This window comes from Cherax quadricarinatus, chromosome 41 (genome assembly GCF_038502225.1).
Source record: "Cherax quadricarinatus isolate ZL_2023a chromosome 41, ASM3850222v1, whole genome shotgun sequence".
NCBI classification, from domain to species: domain Eukaryota; kingdom Metazoa; phylum Arthropoda; class Malacostraca; order Decapoda; family Parastacidae; genus Cherax; species Cherax quadricarinatus.
In genome coordinates this window covers 26,709,528-26,729,559 of record NC_091332.1, presented here as the reverse complement: position 1 = coordinate 26,729,559, position 20,032 = coordinate 26,709,528, and the positions used below count along the sequence as shown (strand labels likewise).

Here is a 20,032-nt window from a genome sequence, read left to right as displayed (position 1 = left end):
AGTGTAGGGTAGTGGTCAGTGTAGGGTAGTGGTCACAGTGTAGGGTAGTGGTCACAGTGCAGGGTAGTGGTCACAGTGTAGGGTAGTGGTCACAGTGTAGGGTAGTGGTCACAGTGTAGGGTAGTGGTCACAGTGCAGGGTAGTGGTCACAGTGTAGGGTAGTGGTCACAGTGTAGGGTAGTGGTCACAGTGTAGGTTAGTGGTCACAGTGCAGGGTAGTGGTCACAGTGCAGGGTAGTGGTCACAGTGTAGGGTAGTGATCACAGTGTTGGGTAGTGGTCACAGTGTAGGGTAGTGGTCACAGTGTATGGTAGTGGTCACAGTGTAGGGTAGTGGCCAGTGTAGGGTAGTGGTCACAGTGTAGGGTAGTGGTCACAGTGTAGGGTAGTGGTCACAGTGCAGGGTAGTGGTCACAGTGTAGGTAGTGGCCAGTGTAGGGTAGTGGTCACAGTGTAGGGTGGTCAGTTCAGGGTAGTGGCCACAGTGCAGGGTAGAGGTCACAGTGCACGGCAGTGGTCACAGTGTAGGGTAGTGGTCACAGTGTAGGGTAGTGGTCACAGTGCAGGGTAGTGGTCACAGTGTAGGGTAGTGGTCACAGTGTAGGGTAGTGGTCACAGTGCAGGGTAGTGGTCACAGTGTAGGGTAGTGGTCACAGTGCAGGGTAGTGGTCACAGTGTAGGGTAGTGGTCACAGTGCAGGGTAGTGGTCACAGTGTAGGGTAGTGGTCACAGTGTAGGGTAGTGGTCACAGTGTAGGGTAGTGGTCACAGTGTAGGGTAGTGGTCACAGTGTAGGGTAGTGGTCACAGTGTAGGGTAGTGGTCACAGTGTAGGGTAGTGGTCACAGTGTAGGGTAGTGGTCACAGTGCAGGGTAGTGGTCACAGTGCAGGGTAGTGGTCACAGTGTAGGGTAGTGGTCACAGTGTAGGGTAGTGGTCACAGTGTAGGGTAGTGGTCACAGTGTAGGGTAGTGGTCACAGTGTAGGGTAGTGGTCACAGTGCAGGGTAGTGGTCACAGTGTAGGGTAGTGGTCACAGTGTAGGGTAGTGGTCACAGTGTAGGGTAGTGGTCACAGTGTCGGGTAGTGTAGGGTAGTGGTCACAGTGCAGGATAGTGGTCACAGTGCAGGGTAGTGGTCACAGTGTAGGGTAGTGGTCACAGTGTAGGGTAGTGGTCACAGTGTAGGGTAGTGGTCACAGTGCAGGGTAGTGGTCACAGTGTAGTCACATTGTAGGGTAGTGGTCACAGTGTAGGGTAGTGGTCACAGTGCAGGGTAGCGGTCACAGTGCAGGGTAGTGGTCACAGTGCAGGGTAGTGGTCACAGTGCAGGGTCAGTGTAGGGTAGTGGTCACAGTGCAGGGTAGTGGTCACAGTGTAGGGTAGTGGTCACAGTGCAGGGTAGTGGTCACAGTGCAGGGTAGTGGTCACAGTGTAGGGTAGTGGTCACAGTGCAGGGTAGTGGTCACAGTGCAGGGTAGTGGTCACAGTGTAGGGTAGTGGTCACAGTGCAGGGTAGTGGTCACAGTGTAGGGTAGTGGTCACAGTGCAGGGTAGTGGTCACAGTGCAGGGTAGTGGTCACAGTGCAGGGTAGTGGTCACAGTACAGGTTAGTGATCACAGTGTAAGGTAGTGGTCACAGTGCAGGGTAGTGGTCACAGTGTAGGGTAGTGGTCACAGTGTAGGGTAGTGGTCACAGTGTGCTGTAGTGGTCACAGTCTATTTAGTGGTCACAGTGTAGGGTAGTGGTCACAGTGCAGGGTAGTGGTCACAGTGTAGGGTAGTGGTCACAGTGTAGGGTAGTGGTCAGTGTAGGGTAGTGTTCACAGTATAGGGTAGTGGTCACAGTGTAGGTAGTGGCCAGTTTAGGGTAGTGGTCACAGTGTAGGGTAGTGGTCACAGTGTAGGGTAGTGGTCACAGTGTAGGGTAGTGGTCACAGTGTAGGGTAGTGGTCACAGTGTAGGGTAGTGGTCAGTGTAGGGTAGTGTTCACAGTTTAGGGTAGTGGTCACAGTGTAGGTAGTGGCCAGTGTAGGGTAGTGGTCACAGTGTAGGGTAGTGGTCACAGTGTAGGGTAGTGGTCACAGTGCAGGGTAGTGGTCACAGTGTAGGGTAGTGGTCACAGTGCAGGGTAGTGGTCACAGTGTAGGGTAGTGGTCACAGTGTAGGGTAGTGGTCACAGTGTAGGATAGTGGTCACAGTGCAGGGTAGTGGTCACAGTGTAGGGTAGAGGTCACAGTGCATGGTAGAGGTCAGTTCAGGGTTGTGGCCACAGTGCAGGGTAGAGGTCACAGTGCACGGCAGTGGTCACAGTGCAGGGTAGAGGTCACATTGTAGGGTAGTGCCCACAGTGCAGGGTAGAGGTCACAGTGCAGGGTAGAGGTCACAGTGCAAGGCGGTGGTCACAGTGCAGGGTAGAGATCACAGTGCATGGAAATGGCCACATTGCAAGATAGAAGAACGTGAAGAACTGGAGGAGAATGAGGTAATCAGTCCCTCAACCTTGAATCGATTTATTTTATTTATTTATTTATTTAATAATTTGAACATACATACATACAGAGGTACAAAAAAATACAGGTAAGAGCAGCATGCCAAAGCCACTTGTATGCATAGCATTACGGGCTGGCTTAAAATTAACTTAAGATTAACTAAGCAATGATGTAATCAGTGATAAAAATTATTGTAAACTGATAACAATAAAGCATAAATGAGTATTACAAAGACAGGTCATATGGTTGCATGCATTGCTGTACATTCAGTAGAATGGAGTATTCTGTTAGTGTAATTAAAAAATAACAAAGTTAGATTGGGTCTTAGGTTTAACATTTATGTGATATAATTGTGAGAAACATTTAAGATATACAGTTCATAAGGTTCAGTTATTCAGTATTTATTTGATTTTGGGTGAGTATGTGATCTTTGAGAAGAGACTTTAATTTATAAACAGGTAGTGTTTCTTTTATATTTACAGGTAATGAATTCCAGATTTTAGGGCCTTTTATATGCATTGAGTTTTTTCATAGCGTGAGATGGACACGAGGAACATCAAAGGGTGATCTGTGCCTTGTGTTATGGTCATGTGTTCTATTGAGGTTGGCAAGGAGATGTTTGAGGGGAGGGTTAATATCAGAGTTAAGTGTTCTATGTATGTAATAGGTGCAGTAATAAACATTAAAATGGTATAAAATACCGACAGGTTGTTAGGTAAGACACACATGCAACAGTTAGGTATCTTTATTTCAAAACGTTTCTCCTACACAGTAGGCTTCTTCAGTCGAGTACAGAAAAGTTGATAGAAGCAGAAGATACTTGAAGACGATGTAATCAGTCCATCACCCTTAAAGTTTTGAGGTGGTCAGTCCCTCAGTCTGGAGAAGAGCAATGTTCCATAGTAGGAAACAATATGGAGATGAAGTGACAAATTGGAGCCTTATATAGCGCCAACAGGTGAGACGTAGGTCACTAGAAAAGGTAAGAACTCAGATGTTGTGAGGTCAGGTCCCTCTCAAATCCAGCCGTTCTCACTAGTGGAGGTTGTCGAAGTTGATTGCGGGTCTGTACCAAGATAACCTTGTGTTGCAGTGTCTGACAGATTGAACATTAAAATGATATAAAATACCGACAGGTTGTTAGGTAAGACCTCTTCAAGGGGGGCTCCTTGGCGTGGTGAAGAGGCTCTTGGTCTGAGGAATTAGACCTATCGGTCTTCTTCCTCAGACCGAACCTAATTACCCCCCAATCTCCCCTCCCCTATCCCATCCTCCCCATCCTCCCCTTTTTCCTTTCCTCCTCCTCCTCCCCACTCCTCCCTTTTGCCCTTCCTCTTTTTGTCCTTTGGGATTTCTCCCACAGGCGCGCTAGTTCCTGGGTAGGAGAAAGGATACCGGGGTCCATCCCATTCCGTTGAGGTTCTTAGCGGTGGCGTAGTTTGCCGTGGAATCTGGATCGCCTGGGGATGTCCCGATCCCTCTCCGGTATCCTGGAGTAGCTTTGGGTGTCTTTCGGGCGACGAGTGTATCTCTGGAAGCCACCTTTCGGATTCCGGGGGTGGTGGCCGAAGGAGGTATGCTTTGTGGCGGATATCCGGCCGCCCTCTCTTTTGTCCACCAAGGTAGCTCGGCAGATGTGAGGTTGCTATCCCGGATTGTTAGTTTACTAGCATGATGGGTAGGGTATGGCACGGGTTCCATGCTGCATCTGCGCTACTTGCGGTGCTGAGGTCCTCTTGGGCGCGGAGGGAGATTTCTGGCCCTTTCATTCCTCCTAGGACCTATCCCTCCCCGGTCCCCCCTTTTTTTTTCTTTTTTTTATTTTTATTTTCTTTTCTTCTTTCTTTTTTTTTCTTAAAAACAAAAAGAAAGAAGTAACCTAACCATGGCAGCCCTAGTCCATGAACCTGGTACCCCCGGGCCCCTTCTTGATACCGCACCCCGTTCTGACCCTGCCTCGTCTTTGGACCACTCTTCAGACATTCCTCATGCCTCTGTACCTATTGCCGGTGCTGTTTCCTCACCCGCTTCAGGTACTGAGGCCTCGACTGACTCCTTCGATTTATCAGACCTTCGCTCTCCTCTGACTATGCTTCCGGCCTCTCCCTCTACGGTGTGGCAATTTTCAAATCGCCGACCCGTTCCACGTCGGACCAACTCTGGTCCCACGCCTAAACGTCAACGACAATTACCTGCTGATGATACTTCTCCACCTTCACCTTCTCGTTCTTCTCAGAAACGATCGACACGTCCTTCACTACCTTTCCACGCTCAGTTTCAGACTGAACAGTGGACTAAATTCTTCACTTTACGACCAACTTCCTCTACTGCCTATCTTTCTGACCATAGTATTGGCAAGGCACTCCTACGCCATGTTGGTAAAGATATTTCTTTTCATGCTCTTAAGAGCGGTACGTGCATCATTACCGTACAGAATGCTACCCAGGCTCGTGAGCTCTCTCGTCTTTCCCATATAGATACTGTTCCTGTCACCCTTGAAAAACATCATTCCCTCAATTCTTGTAGTGGTACCGTCATTCTGCCCCATACCATAGTTCAACAAAATTTCCAGACATGTGGCACCGACATTCTAGAACAGCTGGAACTCCAAGATCTCCCAATCCTCAAGGTAGACACTTACGTTCTTCCTGTTCGTGGGCGGAGACGATACCCTAGCAATGTGGCTCGTTTAACTTTTGACAGCCGAGAACTCCCATCCTCAGTTTATATAGCAGGACATCGGTTACAAGTTCGAAAGGTGATCCCTACACCACAACAGTGTAGAAATTGCTGGCGATTTGGCCATCCAGCGAAATATTGCAGATCTATCGCCGAATGCCCAGTCTGTGGTGCCGATGACCATTCTAATACGTCTTGCAATCGATCTCCCTCTTGCCTTAACTGTCATGAGGCTCACCCTTCATACTCTCGCCGTTGTCAGGTCTATTTAAACGAGCGGGAAATCCGTTACCTCAAAGAGACAGAAGGTCTCCCTTATGCCATGGCAGTTTCTCATCTCCGCCTCCAAGGGAGACTCCCACGTGTTTCTTATTCCCGTGTTTCAAAACGTCCCCCCACTTCTGGTATCCCATCTTCTACACCCACCTCTGTGGTTACCTCTCCCATAATCACTCCTGTATCTAATCCTTTTGCTGTCCTCGGCTCAGACGTCCCTACTTCAACGCCTCAGTCTAATCTCGCTTCTTCGAGTTCTCTCTTACAAGCCTCAGTATCGACGAGACCTCGTACGACACCTCTTCCCAATCGTCCCTCTACTTCTCAAAAGTCAAAAAAAGGTCCGGTAAGACCTCCTACCCATCTTCCACCTCCTCATTTTACCCTCCCTGTCTCTGTCCCTAGTTCTTCCCCTCTCACTGGCTCAGTTACAAATGCAGAGGTTCACCCTCCTCCTCGTAATGTACCTTCCTCCCCTGTTCCCTCCCAAGTTTCTTCCTCTTCTGCCACCTCCCAGGTACCTGTCTCTTCTGTCCCCTGCCACGCTTCTCCAGTTCCCTCCACCCTTTCGCCCCCCCCTACCTGGGTACAGTCCAATACAGTTCCAATCTTTACTCATCTTCCCCCTACCATTCCCAATATTGTCTCCCATACGACATCTCTGAATTCCGAAACACTTGAAGCAATCTCTGAATATATTGCAGAGACCAAACCATCAATGGACACTGATCCACCTTCCGCTCTTTCTCTCTCCTCTGCTCCATCTGCGCAACTCCTTTCTTCACAGCGCACCGTTCCTTCGCTGCTTGAACATTTTCCACTGCCTCCGCATGTGGACTTTTCTAACCCTTCTAGTCCGTAGGAACCCTTACCTGCGGATTTCAAGTATCTTTATCATTGCCAATCATGGCCTTTTTACAGTGGAATATACGCGGCCTCAGGGGTAATCGGGGTGAGCTTCAGATGTTACTCTCCCAGTTTGCCCCTGTTGGTGTTTGCTTACAGGAACCAAAATTACACTCTGCTGTTATTTCTCACATCTCAGGCTATAATTTATTGTATTCTTCAGATCCTTTTCCTGATGGGACCTTTAATGAAAGTGCCCTTCTTCTCCGCACTGATATTCCGTACCATCAGCTATTTGTTCATACTTCGCTGCATTACACAGCAGCCCGTATCCACTTACATAGGTGGTATACGCTCTGTTCTTTATATCTCTCTCCTTCTCGGGCATTATCTATTCCGGATTTTGCCTTCCTTGTTTCGTCATTACCGCCACCGATTCTGTTACTTGGTGATTTTAATGCCCACCATTTCCTCTGGGGGGGGTCTCACTGTGATTCCCGTGGAATTCAGTTAGAGGCTTTTCTTGCCACCCACCCCCTCCATGTTTTAAATACAGGTACTCACACCCATTTTGATCCTCGGACTCATACTCTCTCTTGCATCGATCTCTCAGTTTGCTCTTCCTCCGCCGCATTAGACTTCACTTGGTCTGTTCTCCCGGACTTACATGACAGTGATCATTTCCCAATCATTCTTACTTCCCCTTCATTTTCGCCACCTCTTCGCACCCCACGCTGGCAATTTAATCGGGCAAATTGGAACCTTTACTCACACCTGACTGTTTTTAAAGAGGTTCCTTCTTCGTCCTCCATCGATGAGCTTTTACACCTCTTCTCGTCCTCCGTTTTCACCGCAGCTTCTCATTCTATACCCCAAACTTCGGGCAGGCATTCTCAGAAATGCGTGCCTTGGTGCTCTCCTGCTTGTGCTCGTGCAGTACGTTTGAAACGCGCTGCATGGGGCAGGTACCGGTACAATAGAACCACAGAGCGACTCCTTGATTTTAAACAGAAGCGTGCGATCACTCGCCGTGTCATCCGTGACGCTAAACGCACTTGCTGGCGAGATTATGTCTCCACCATCACCTCTGCTTCCTCTATGAGTGCAGTCTGGAAAAAAGTACGAAAACTGAGTGGTAAATATTCTCCTGACCCGGCTCCTGTTCTGCGGGTTGCCGGTGTTGATATAGCAAACCCACTAGATGTTGCCAATGAAATTGGCAATCATCTGGTCCGTATTTCTCAGGGACTCCATCTATGCCCCTCATTTCTTTCCTCAAAGTCTGCCAGAGAGTTAGCACCCTTGGACTTTTCTTCTCTCAGAGAAGAACAGTATAATGTGCCTTTTACACTTCAAGAACTGGAGGCAACACTCTCAGCTTGTCGATCATCGGCAGCTGGGCCCGACGACATTCATATTCGTATGCTACAACATTTACATCAGTCAGCCCTTGCAGTCCTATTACGCCTTTACAATCTTATTTGGTCACAAGGAGTTCTTCCACAGCTGTGGAAATCCGCCATTGTTCTCCCTTTCCGCAAACCAGGCACTACGGGACATGAAACCTCCCACTATCGTCCCATTGCTCTTACCAGTGCAGTTTGCAAAGTAATGGAACGTCTAGTAAATAGACATTTAGTGTGGTATTTAGAGACACACAACAGTCTCTCCACTCGTCAATATGGCTTTCGTAAGGGACGTTCTACCATAGACCCCTTACTGCGCTTGGATACGTATGTTCGTAATGCCTTTGCGAATAACCACTCAGTTATTGCCATATTTTTTGACCTTGAGAAGGCATATGACACAACTTGGAGGTATAATATTTTAGCCCAAGCCCACTCCTTAGGCCTTCGAGGCAATCTACCATCCTTCCTTAAGAACTTTTTAACTGACAGGCATTTCCGTGTTCGGGTTAATAATGTGCTCTCCCCGGACTTTATCCAAGCTGAAGGTGTCCCCCAGGGATGTGTTCTGAGCACAACACTTTTTCTCCTTGCTATTAATGATTTGGCCTCTAGTCTTCCATCAAATATTTGGTCATCACTCTATGTTGATGACTTCGCTATTGCCTGTGCAGGCGCTGACTGTCACCTCCTTACAGTTTCTCTCCAGCATGCAGTCGACCGTGTTTCCAATTGGGCCACCACGCATGGGTTTAAATTTTCCAGCACTAAAACCCACCAAATCACTTTCACTAGACGCTCTGTCATCTCCGATCATCCTTTGTATCTCTATGGCTCCCGTATCCCTGAACGTGATACAGTCAAGTTTCTGGGCCTCCTCTTTGATCGTAGGTTATCCTGGAAACCTCACATTACCTCTCTGAAGGCAACTTGTCACAGCCGGCTGAACCTTCTTAAAACCCTTGCTCATCTTTCGTGGGGAGCTGATCGTCGAACCCTCCTTCACCTACATTCCACCCTTATTTTATCGAAACTTGATTATGGTGACCAGATCTATTCAGCGGCATCTCCTGCTACTCTCTCTAGCCTTAACCCCATTCATCACCAAGGATTACGTTTATGCCTTGGTGCTTTTCGCTCTTCCCCTGTCGAAAGCCTCTATGCAGAAGCGAACGTTCCATCCTTATCCGATCGCCGTGATGCCCATTGCCTGCGCTACTATGTACGCTCTCATGATCTCCGCAATCCTTCCATTTATAGAATGGTCACTGATATTAGTAGACATTCTTTATTTGTTCGCCGCCCCTGCTTACTCCGTCCCGTCTCTCTTCGCCTTCATTCGCTCTTGTCTTCTCTTCAACTACCACCTTTCTATGTACATGTAGCATCTCACTTTTCCCTACCCCCCTGGGAAGTTCCAGCTGTTCGAGTCTGTTCTTTCTCCCTCCCTTGCTCGAAAGCCCAACTGTCTACGGTCGCTTCCCGCTCTCTTTTTCTTGACCACTTTCACTCTCATTCTCATGCCATTGCTGTGTACACAGATGGCTCTAAGTCTTCTGACGGCGTAGGATTCGCAGCAGTGTTTCCGGACAGCGTCGTACAAGGGCATTTACTATCTTCGGCTAGTATTTTTACTGCTGAATTATATGCCATCCTTACAGCACTTATCCGTATTGCATCTATGCCTGTGTCATCATTTGTGGTTGTCTCAGACTCCCTTAGTGCTTTACAGGCTATACAAAAATTTGATACACCTCACCCCTTAGTCCTCCGTATCCAACTTTGGCTATGCCGCATCTTTACCAAGCATAAAGATATTGTTTTTTGTTGGGTCCCTGGTCATGTTGACGTACAGGGCAATGAACAGGCAGACACTGCTGCGCGGTCAGCAGTACATGACCTACCAGTTTCTTATAGAGGTATTCCATGTACGGACTATTTTGCTGTAATATCTTCCCACCTTCACACCCGTTGGCAACAACGTTGGTCTACTATGCTCGGCAACAAACTTCAGTCTATTAAACCGAGTATAGGTTACTGGCCGTCTTCTTATCACCAGTGTCGAGGTTGGGAGACTACTCTCACCCGTCTTCGCATTGGCCATACTCGTCTTACTCATGGATATCTCATGGAGAGGCGTTTTGCTCCTCTCTGTGAGAATTGCCAAGCTCCATTATCAGTCAGCCACATTCTGTTGGACTGCCCACTTTATCAACGAGCACGCAGAATTTACCTCTGTCGTCGTCTTCGCCCCGCTGCTCTCTCTTTACCTTCCCTTCTCGCTGATGGACCCACCTTTCATCCGGACTCTCTCATTGACTTTTTGACAACGACTGACTTACTTCACAAATTCTGATACTTTCAGCCCTTTCTACTTGAATCTCTTGCTACCCTCTACCCCCGTACTATCCCCTGCCCCGCTGTTTTCTGTAACCTGCTGATCATCCCCCCTCCCTTCTGCCATCCAATTCCCTTGCTTCCTTCCCTACCCTGCAGCGCTGTATAGCCCTTGTGGCTTAGCGCTTCTTTTTGATTATAATAATAATAATGTTAGGTAAGACACATATGCAACAGTTAGGTATCTTTATTTCGAAACGTTTCGCCTACACAGTAGGCTTCTTCAGTCGAGTACAGAAAAGTTGATAGAAGCAGAAGATACTTGAAGACAATGTAATCAGTCCATCACCCTTAAAGTTTTGAGGTGGTCAGTCCCTCAGTCTGGAGAAGAGCAATGTTCCATAGTAGGCTTATATACTGCAGAATGGTGAGGTGAAGCAGGAGGAGGCGGGATCACAGTGGGACCTGCCACTAGTGTAAGTAGGTCATCGTCCAAAGGTTGGGCAAGCGTTGAAGTCTTTGTACCAAGATCCCATGATGTTGCAGTGTCTGACAGATGTGATGAATGGTTTTGAAAAACCGACAAGTTGAAGAATTGAGACACTTATGCAACACATGGGAATCTTTATTGAAGAAACGTTTCGCCACACAGTGGCTTCATCAGTCCAATGCAAAGTTGAAATCGGTAAGGAGAGGAGAAGTTTGAGGTAATCAGTCCCTCAACCTGGAATCGATGTGTTTAGTCCGTCACTCTTGTAGGAAATGCAGCCTGTCGGTATTTTATACCATTTTAATGTTCAATCTGTCAGACACTGCAACACAAGGGTATCTTGGTACAGACCCGCAATCAACTTCGACAACCTCCACTAGTGAGAACGGCTGGATTTGAGAGGGACCTGACCTCACAACATCTGAGTTCTTACCTCTTCTAGTGACCTACGTCTCACCTCTTGGCGATATATAAGGCTCCAATTTGTCACTCCATCTCCATATTGTTTCCTACTATGGAACATTGGTCTTCTCCAGACTGAGGGACTGACCACCTCAAAACTTTAAGGGTGATGGACTGATTACATCGTCTTCAAGTATCTTCTGCTTCTATCAACTTTTCTGTACTCGACTGAAGAAGCCTACTGTGTACGCGAAACGTTTCGAAATAAAGATACCTAACTGTTGCATATGTGTCTTACCTAACAACAGGTGCAGTAATAGGTATGGATGTTTTGTATGTGGTCAGTCCATCAATCTTGAATAGAATACAGCATATGTGCGGAAAAGCAGCTTATATACCGTAGGCAGGAGAGGTGCAGCAGTCGTGGGTGGTGTCACATTTGTCCAGTGTGGTTGAGGGACTGATTACCTCATTCTCCTCTTGTTCTTCACGTTTCTCCTTTGTATGGACTGATGAAGCCACTGTGTGGCGAAACGTTTCCTCAATAAAGATACCCAAGAGTTGCATGTGTCTAATTTTCAACGTGTCGGTTCTCTGAACCATTCATCTACAACATTGACGTGTGTGTTGCTCGTGAGACTGATATCCGAACGGGAGGAGAATGAAAATAATCTCCTAGCTAAGCACTCCCCGAATGTGTCTGGTTTTAAGGGAAGCATGTCTGGTCTTCTCACTGGACTAATTACATGCTCGTAATACCGTTGCCTCTACCTATATTCTATATATCTCATTAACAATAATAAAATAAATGAATTCTATACACTAAGCTATATTACAAGTGTCTCAACGTTCCTTTTGTGTGTGAGAAATGTTGTCTGTTTCTTAGACATCATTAGCTGTTTGTAGTGTGAAATTATGCAGTGTAAGTACTCCTAATTTTATAATTATGTTTTGTGCTAATTTGTCTATTTTTTTAATGTGTATATATTCCTATATATGCTGAAAATATATGTAAATATATTACAATCTTTCTTACTCTTGTGCAACCCACAGAGCGATACTCGTGATTGCTGGGTTTGTCGTAATGTTCATTCTGTCCTGTTCTTGGCTCATCCAAACGTCCTTTCACGTCCCCTACTGGACGCCTGAACCTGAACGACAGTCCATTGTTGATAAAATGAACGACATTCAGAGTTGCAAGTGTAAAATAACGAAGGAAGGCAAAAGATTACAGACGGTGCAGCAGCTAGACTTAATAATGTCTTGGCTCAACCTCACCACTAGCGAACACCTGGCTCGGAGACATCCTAATTTACCTGTCGATTTCCTGCGCAGCGTGACCAATGGCAAGGCCTGTCACCTGCTACCTTCACTTTTCAGGTATGTTTTCTCCCGTCTGATGAATGATGGATGCAGTGGCAGATTAAATAGATCACTGGGTTACGTTAGCCCTGCGTCCCTCAACATAGCAAGGGTGTTGACAAAAACAAGGCTGCTTTACTCTGTATATAATAACATCAGTATGTAATATGATAATGAAATTATAGTGTCAGTGGGCCCGAAAAATTTCTTGTCCTTTGGGCGTCCCTTTTTAATCCTGTCCTGGACGAAGGCTGTCATGTGAATACTGCTAGCTGTCGGGTAATATTAACAGTCGTCAAGTAAGCAGTGGTAGCTGTCAGGTAAATATTGAACATGTGTGTTAGGTAAGACACATATGCAACAGTTAGGTATCTTTATTTCGAAACGTTTCGCCTACACAGGCTTCTTCAGTCGAGTACAGAAAAGTTGATAGAAGCAGAAGATACTTGAAGACGATGTAATCAGTCCATCACCCTTAAAGTTTTGAGGTGGTCAGTCCCTCAGTCTGGAGAAGAGCATTGTTCCGTTGTCTGAAACAATATGAAGTTGAAGTGACAGAATGGGGCCTTATATAGTGCCAGGAGGTGAGACGTAGGTTGCTTTGGGAGGGCAGGTCCCTCTCAAACCCAGCCGTTCTCACTAGTAGAGGTTGTCGAAGTTGATGGTCTGTACCAAGATACCCTTGTGTTGCAGTACAGACCATCAACTTCGACAACCTCTACTAGTGAGAACGGCTGGGTTTGAGAGGGACCTGCCCTCCCAAAGCAACCTATATCTCGCCTCCTGGCACTATATAAGGCCCCATTCTGTCACTTCAACTTCATATTGTTTCAGACAACGGAACAATGCTCTTCTCCAGACTGAGGGACTGACCACCTCAAAACTTTAAGGGTGATGGACTGATTACATCGTCTTCAAGTATCTTCTGCTTCTATCAACTTTTCTGTACTCGACTGAAGAAGCCTACTGTGTAGGCGAAACGTTTCGAAATAAAGATACCTAACTGTTGCATATGTGTCTTACCTAACAATCTGTCGGTATTTTATACCATTTTAATGTTCATTCAAATATTGAACATAAGAATGGAGGAACACTGCAGAAGGCCTACTGGCCCGTGCGAGGCAGGTCCTTATCAAAACGACCTCTACCCAAAGCTACCCAAGAAATAACTCCCGTACCCAATGACACCAATCAAACCCAGCCCCTCCCACTCATATATTTGTCCAGTCTCTTCTTAAAGCTACCCAAGGTCTTAGCCTCTATCACCCTACTGGGAAGACTGTTCCACGCATCTACAACTCTGTTAGAAAACCAGTACTTACCTATGTCCTTTCTAAATCTAAACTTATCCAACTTAAATCCATTATTTCTGGTTCTTACCTGGTTCGACACTTTATTAATATCCCCCTTGTTTATGCCCGTCATCCACTTATACACTTCAGTGATATCTCCCCTCATTTTACGCCTCTCCAAAGAGTGGAGATTTAAGGCTATAAGTCCATCTTCATACGGGAGGTTCCTTACACAGTAAATCATTTTGGTCATTCTTCTCTGTATGCTCTCTAATGAGTCTATATCCATCCTGTAGTAAGGGGACCAAAACTGAGCAGCATAATCTAAATGAGGCCTCACTAGTGATGTATAGAGTTGTAAAATAACTTTTGGACTTCTATTACTTATACTTCTTGAGATAAATCCAAGTAATCTGTTGGCCTTGTTGCGCACACTAAGGCACTGCTGTCTTGGCTTTAGATTTCTGCTTACCATGACTCCCAAGTCTTTTTCACATTCTGTATGATCAAGCTCTACTTCACCTAGATTATAGCTTCGAGGGTTATTTTCATTACCAAGGGCAAGTACCTTACACTTATCCACATTGAACTTCATCTACCATTTTTCAGACCAGGACATTAATTTGTCCAAATCGTCCTGGAGTTCATTGATATCCTCCTCAGAGTGAATTATATGGCCTATCTTTGTATCATCAGCAAACTTACTCATGTCACTCATAATCCCTTCATCAAGGCCATTAATGTTAATTATGAACAAGAGAGGGCCTAAAACTGATCCTTGTGGAACACCACTAGTGACTAATCCCCATTCAGATTTCACTCCATTAATGGTAACTCTCTGCTTTCTATTGGTAAGCCATGCCTCTATCCATGCTAGAACTTTATCTCCTATACCATGAGCTGCCACTTTTCTTAAGAGTCTCCTGTGAGGTACTCTATCGAAGGCTTTACTAAAATCCAAATAAACAATATCATATTCCCTATCACTGTCAACTGCCTCAAATGTTCTATTGAAGAACGTCAGTAAGTTTGTCAGGCAGGAACGACCTCTCGTGAATCCATGCTGAGATTCATTTATCAAGTTATGCTCTTCAAGGTGACTTCTGATAATGTCAGCTATAATTGATTCTAATAACTTGCCCACTATAGATGTCAGGCTTATTGGACGGTAATTTGAAGGAGTGGACTTATCCCCTGATTTGAATATAGGAACCACCTTAGCCATCTTCCACAACTCTGGCACAACACCGGTAATGATGGATGCATTAAACACACTCGTTAATGGCTGACTAAGCTCCATCTTGCATTCCTTAAGTACCCTGGAAAACAGCTCATCGGGTCCCGGGGACTTATTTTGCTTCAGTTTGTCTATCTGTTTAATATCCATGTCCCTCGTGACAGTAATATTAGTTAATTTAAATTCACCAGGAACTAAATGATTGTTAATTACTGGAATCTCGTTTACATCTTCCTGTGTAAAAACTGACAGAAAATAGTCATTAAATAAGGAACACATTTCCAGTTCATTATCCGTCAGCTGTCCATTCCCAATTTTCAGAGGTCCTACCTTTTCCTTCGCCTTCGTCCTATACACTTGAAAGAACCCCTTTGGATTAGTCTTTGATTCATTAGCAGATCTAATTTCATAGTCACGTTTAGCCTTTCTAATCCCCCTTTTTACTTCTCTTTTAAGCTGAACATATTCAAATTCAATTCAAATTCAAAGTTTATTCTCTATAAGGATTACAATGCTGAGTTTACAGAAATTTGGTTATTGTTTGGTTTACATGTAGTAAAATTGTGATTACAGAGTGTACCACTAGAACGCTTAGCATGGCTAGGCATTTCGGGCATACTTAGTTTTATTCTTAATTGTAAAATATTACAAATTATGAGGTAAGTTGGTATTATGGCTAAGTGACTAAATACTAGTTTATGAGTTTAGCAATGTGAATGCTTTTGTTTTGGCACAGTATTTCGGGCATACTTAGTTTTATTCTTAATTGTAAAATATTACAAATTATGAGGTAAGTTGGTCTTATGGCTAAGTGACTAAATACTAGTTTATGAGTTTAGCAATGTGAATGCTTTTGTTTTGGCACAGTATATAGTTTCAGTATTAGAGTATCACAGGATTCATTATTTTAAGACTGAGATTAATATTTCTGTTTATGGTCAAATGAGTGAGCGAGTGTAAGTGTGAACCACCAGGTGGTATTCGTGTAGTTAGTTGACGGGGTGTATCAGGGAGATAAGATGTTTTCTAATGGTAGTTTTGAAGGTGATGAATGTGTCTGCAGTTCTAGAGTTCTCAGGTAGGGTATTCCAGATTTTAGGGCCTTTGACATACATTGAATTTTTGTAAAGGTTTAGTCAGACACGGGGAATGTCGTAGAGATGTTTGTGTCTGGTGTTATGCCTGTGGGTTCTGTCACAACTATCAAGAAAGCGTTTTAGGTCAAGGTTGATATTAGAGTTTAAGGCCCTGTAGATATAGATTGCACAGTAGTAAGTGTGGATGTACTGAACTGGGAGTAAGTTTAGATCTTTGAAGAGTGGGGGGGTGTGCTGCCAGGGATGGGATTTAGTGATTATTCTTACTGCAGCTTTTTGTTGGGTTATTATTGGCTTTAGGTGTGTTGCTGCAGTTGATCCCCAAGCACAAATAGCATAGGTGAGGTATGGATAAATAAGTGAGTGGTATAGTGTGAGAAGGGCATTTTGCGGCACGTAGTATCGTATCTTGGAGAGGATCCCAACCGATTTGGATACTTTTTTGGCTATATGCTGGATATGGGTGCTGAAATTCAGGTTGTTGTCAAGGTATAAGCCTAGGAATTTTCCCCCATTATTTCTGGTAATTAGAGTGTTGTCAATCTTAATGTTAATTTGTGCATCTCCTGCTCTGCTACCAAACATAGTATAGTAAGTTTTGTCAGTGTTAAGCGTAAGTTTATTGGCTGTCATCCAAGTCGATATTTTAATCAGCTCCTCATTCACAATGGTGTTGAGGGTGGCAAGATTAGGGTGAGAGATGACATAAGTCGTGTCATCAGCAAAGAGAATGGGTTTCAGGTGTTGGGATACGTTTGGAAGGTCATTGATGTATATGAGGAAGAGCAGGGGACCAAGGACACTTCCCTGTGGAACTCCAGTATCAAGTGGCCGTGTTGCTGATGCTGTGTCTTTAATGGTGACGTACTGATACCTATTAGTAATGTAAGATTTGAAATAAGCAAGCGCATGGCCTCTTATACCGTAGTGGTCAAGTTTGTGGAGTAGGATTTGGTGGTTTACTGTGTCAAAAGCTTTTCTTAGGTCAATAAAAATTCCTAGTGGATATTCCTTATTTTCCAATGCTGTGTAAAGCAGATCTAGCATTTTTGTGATTGCATCATTAGTGCTTTTATTTTTCCTGAATCCAAACTGGCAGGGGTTGAGTATGTTTTGAGCCGTTATAAATGAATACAGTCTCTTGTACACGAGTTTCTCAAAGATTTTGGATAGCAATGGTAAGTTAGATATTGGCCTATAGTTGTTTAAGTCTGTAGGGTCACCACCTTTATGTATTGGTGTAACCCTTGCCATCTTGAGTAGTTTCGGGAAGGTGCTAGTCTCTATTGACTTGTTAAAAAGTAATGAAATAGCATGCGAAAGGACATGGGCCGCTCGCTTGTACAGTAATGGTGGGACATGAGACAGATTCCCCGAGTTATTTTTAAGTGACTTTATGATCCCAATGACTTCCGTGGGCTCAGTTGGTGCAAGATAGAAGGAATTAGGGAAATTACCATCTAGGTAGTCCCCGGCATGGGCATTGGTATGTGGGATTTTACTGGCGAGATTAGATCCTATGTTTGAGAAGAAGTCGTTTATCTTGTTAGCTGTGTCAGTGGGATGTAGTGGTGTTTCATTAGGTTTAGTTAGGACAATATTCTTGGTTTTTCTCAGTTTGTGGGTCCCTAGAATCTGAGAGAGTGTTTTCCAGGTCTTTTTTATATCTCCTCTAGTGTCTGTGAATCTACTGGAGTAGTATAGTTGTTTGGCTTTTTTTATTACTTTGGTGAGAGCTGATGAATAGTGTTTAAGAGTATCTTTGTGTATTAAGCCCTGTCTATATTGCTTTTCATATTGGTGTTTCTTGTCTATGGATTTCAGAATGGTGCTGGTTAGCCATGGGCAACCAAGCCGTTTGTTTGTGATCTGTTTTGTTTTTATAGGACAATGTTTGTTGTATAGTCTAAGTAATTTGTTAAGAAAGATGTCTGTCCAGTCATCAATACCATTGGCCTTGGAGAATTCTGTAGGCCAATCAACAGTCTCTAGGTCAGCTGTGAACTTCCTTACTGAGGCCTCGTCATGGAGTCTAAATGAGACTTTGTTGTATTCAAGTGGTGGTTTACTAATGTTTGTCAGGAGGAAGGTAGGGTAGTGGTCTGTAGTGCTATCTGTGATTATCCCTGATTTAAGGGGGGCTAGTATATTGGTCCATATGTGGTCTATTATGGTTGCACTTGTCTCAGTGAGCCTGGTTGGTTTAGTTATTGTTGGTATGAGAAGTGTGTTGTTCATATTGTTGATGAAATCAGTTACAGACTGATCATCAGTAAGGTTAACCTCTCCTCTTCTGATGCGCCTATAAATTCCCCTTTAGCTTTAGCCTCCTGTTAACCCATTTGGGATCGTTATTATTAGACCTAATTTCTCTCTGGGGAATGTATATACTCTGGGCACTGTGTACATTATTAAGAAAACAATCATAAAAGCAGATTCCTTCATAATCATAAGTATGATCATCGTCAATAAAATCATTAGCTAGATAACCCCAATCTAGATTAGACAGGTGTTCCCTAAGTCCATTATAATCGGCAGAACGAAAATCAGGGATTTTTACTGTATTATCAGTCAGTTCCGGATCAGCCGGGCTGTGGCTCGTATGTTGGTTTGCGTGCAGCCAGCAGCAACAGCCTGGTTGATCAGGCTCTGATCCACCAGGAGGCCTGGTCTCAGACTGGGCCGCGGGGGCGTTGACCCCCGGAACTCTCTCCAGGTAAACTCCAGGTATCATTATTCTTGCATTCCCAGTTAATGCTAAAAGTGATGGATTTCTGATCACTTGTGCCTAGCTCTTCAGTGATCTCCAATTTATTTACGAGTGTTTCCTTATTTGACAAGACTAGGTCTAGCAAATTATTACCCCTGGTAGGCTCTGTTATGCACTGCTTCAGAAAACAGTCCTGAACTGTTTCCATAAAGTCACTGGACTCTAGATTACCTGTCAAAGAATTCCAGTCAATTTGACGAAAATTAAAGTCCCCTACTTTGACTATGTTATTGTGTGTAGAAGCCCTAACAATTTCGTCCCAAAGAAGTCTCCCTCTATCGTGATCCAAGCCAGGAGGTCGGTATATTACACCTAGAATTAGTTTTTCTTGACCCTCTACAAACTCTACCCAAACAGATTCTGTTACTGTTCCATCTATTTTTATACCTGTTTTTATGCAACAATTAATATTTTCTCGAACATATAATGCAACTCCTCCCCCCTTCCCATTACATCTATCCACATGGAACAACTTAAACCCTTGAATATTACACTCGGCAATCATATCCCGACTCTTTAAATCATACCAAGTTTCAGTTAATGCAATATCAAAGTTCCCAGCACATGCTACCAAACGTAATTCATTAATTTTATTTCTTGCACTTCGACTGTTGTGAAGGCTTACTCAGCCCTGTAACAACTTCAGTCAGTATTACCAAGGCTGGCTCCTCCTCAGGAAAATTAATGAATAGAAAAAGAACAAAAACTGACAAACATAAACACTGTATTATTTAGAAAATTTAAAATATAAAACACTTAAATGTGAAATATTGATCCTACCTTAAAGAAAATGAAAAATATAAATGATATCTGAATTCAATGCTAATATATATATATAAAACTTGGGTGTCTGGTGTTGGTGACACTGCGTGTTGTTGAAATCGTAGCCGTTGCCGCTGATGGGGGGGGGGTCGCAGGTGTTGATGACAACCCACCGGCTCGTTCTTCACAGATTTTATAGCCGTCAACAATCCGTCCAGATGACAGGAAAGCAGGTTTTTTTCCACTGCAATGATGAGGGGTTATATCCTGCTACTTGCATACACAAACAGGTAAGTGGATCAGAAATTGGGACATCTCAGAACGTTAGTCCGTCTCCTTCAATTCTACTCGTTGATTGGCAGGTGACCCTCTCTGTCATTTCAAGCTGTAAAGAGAGACAGATTACCCAGGCCCGGTGGCCTGGTGGCTAAAGCTCCCGCTTCACACACGGAGGGCCCGGGTTCGATTCCCGGCGGGTGGAAACATTTCGACACGTTTCCTTACACCTGTTGTCCTGTTCACCTAGCAGCAAATAGGTACCTGGGTGTTAGTCGACTGGTGTGGGTCGCATCCTGGGGGACAAGATTAA

General features: G+C 44.6%; 1 protein-coding gene across 6 annotated transcripts in view; it reads left to right on the top strand.

The window, feature by feature from the left end:
• Nucleotides 1-20,032, top strand: part of LOC128695927 (uncharacterized) — a 131,951-nt gene that overhangs the window by 27,070 nt on the left and 84,849 nt on the right. For 4 of the 6 annotated variants that reach the window (XM_070093113.1, XM_070093111.1, XM_070093109.1 and 1 more), the window contains one exon: nucleotides 11,977-12,303. The exons of 1 other annotated variant lie outside the window; for it this stretch is intronic. In XM_070093113.1, the coding sequence (XP_069949214.1) occupies nucleotides 11,977-12,303 (327 nt within the window). The remainder of the gene's footprint in view (nucleotides 1-11,976; nucleotides 12,304-20,032) is intronic. One more of the 6 variants, XM_070093112.1, reaches the window with a different exon arrangement.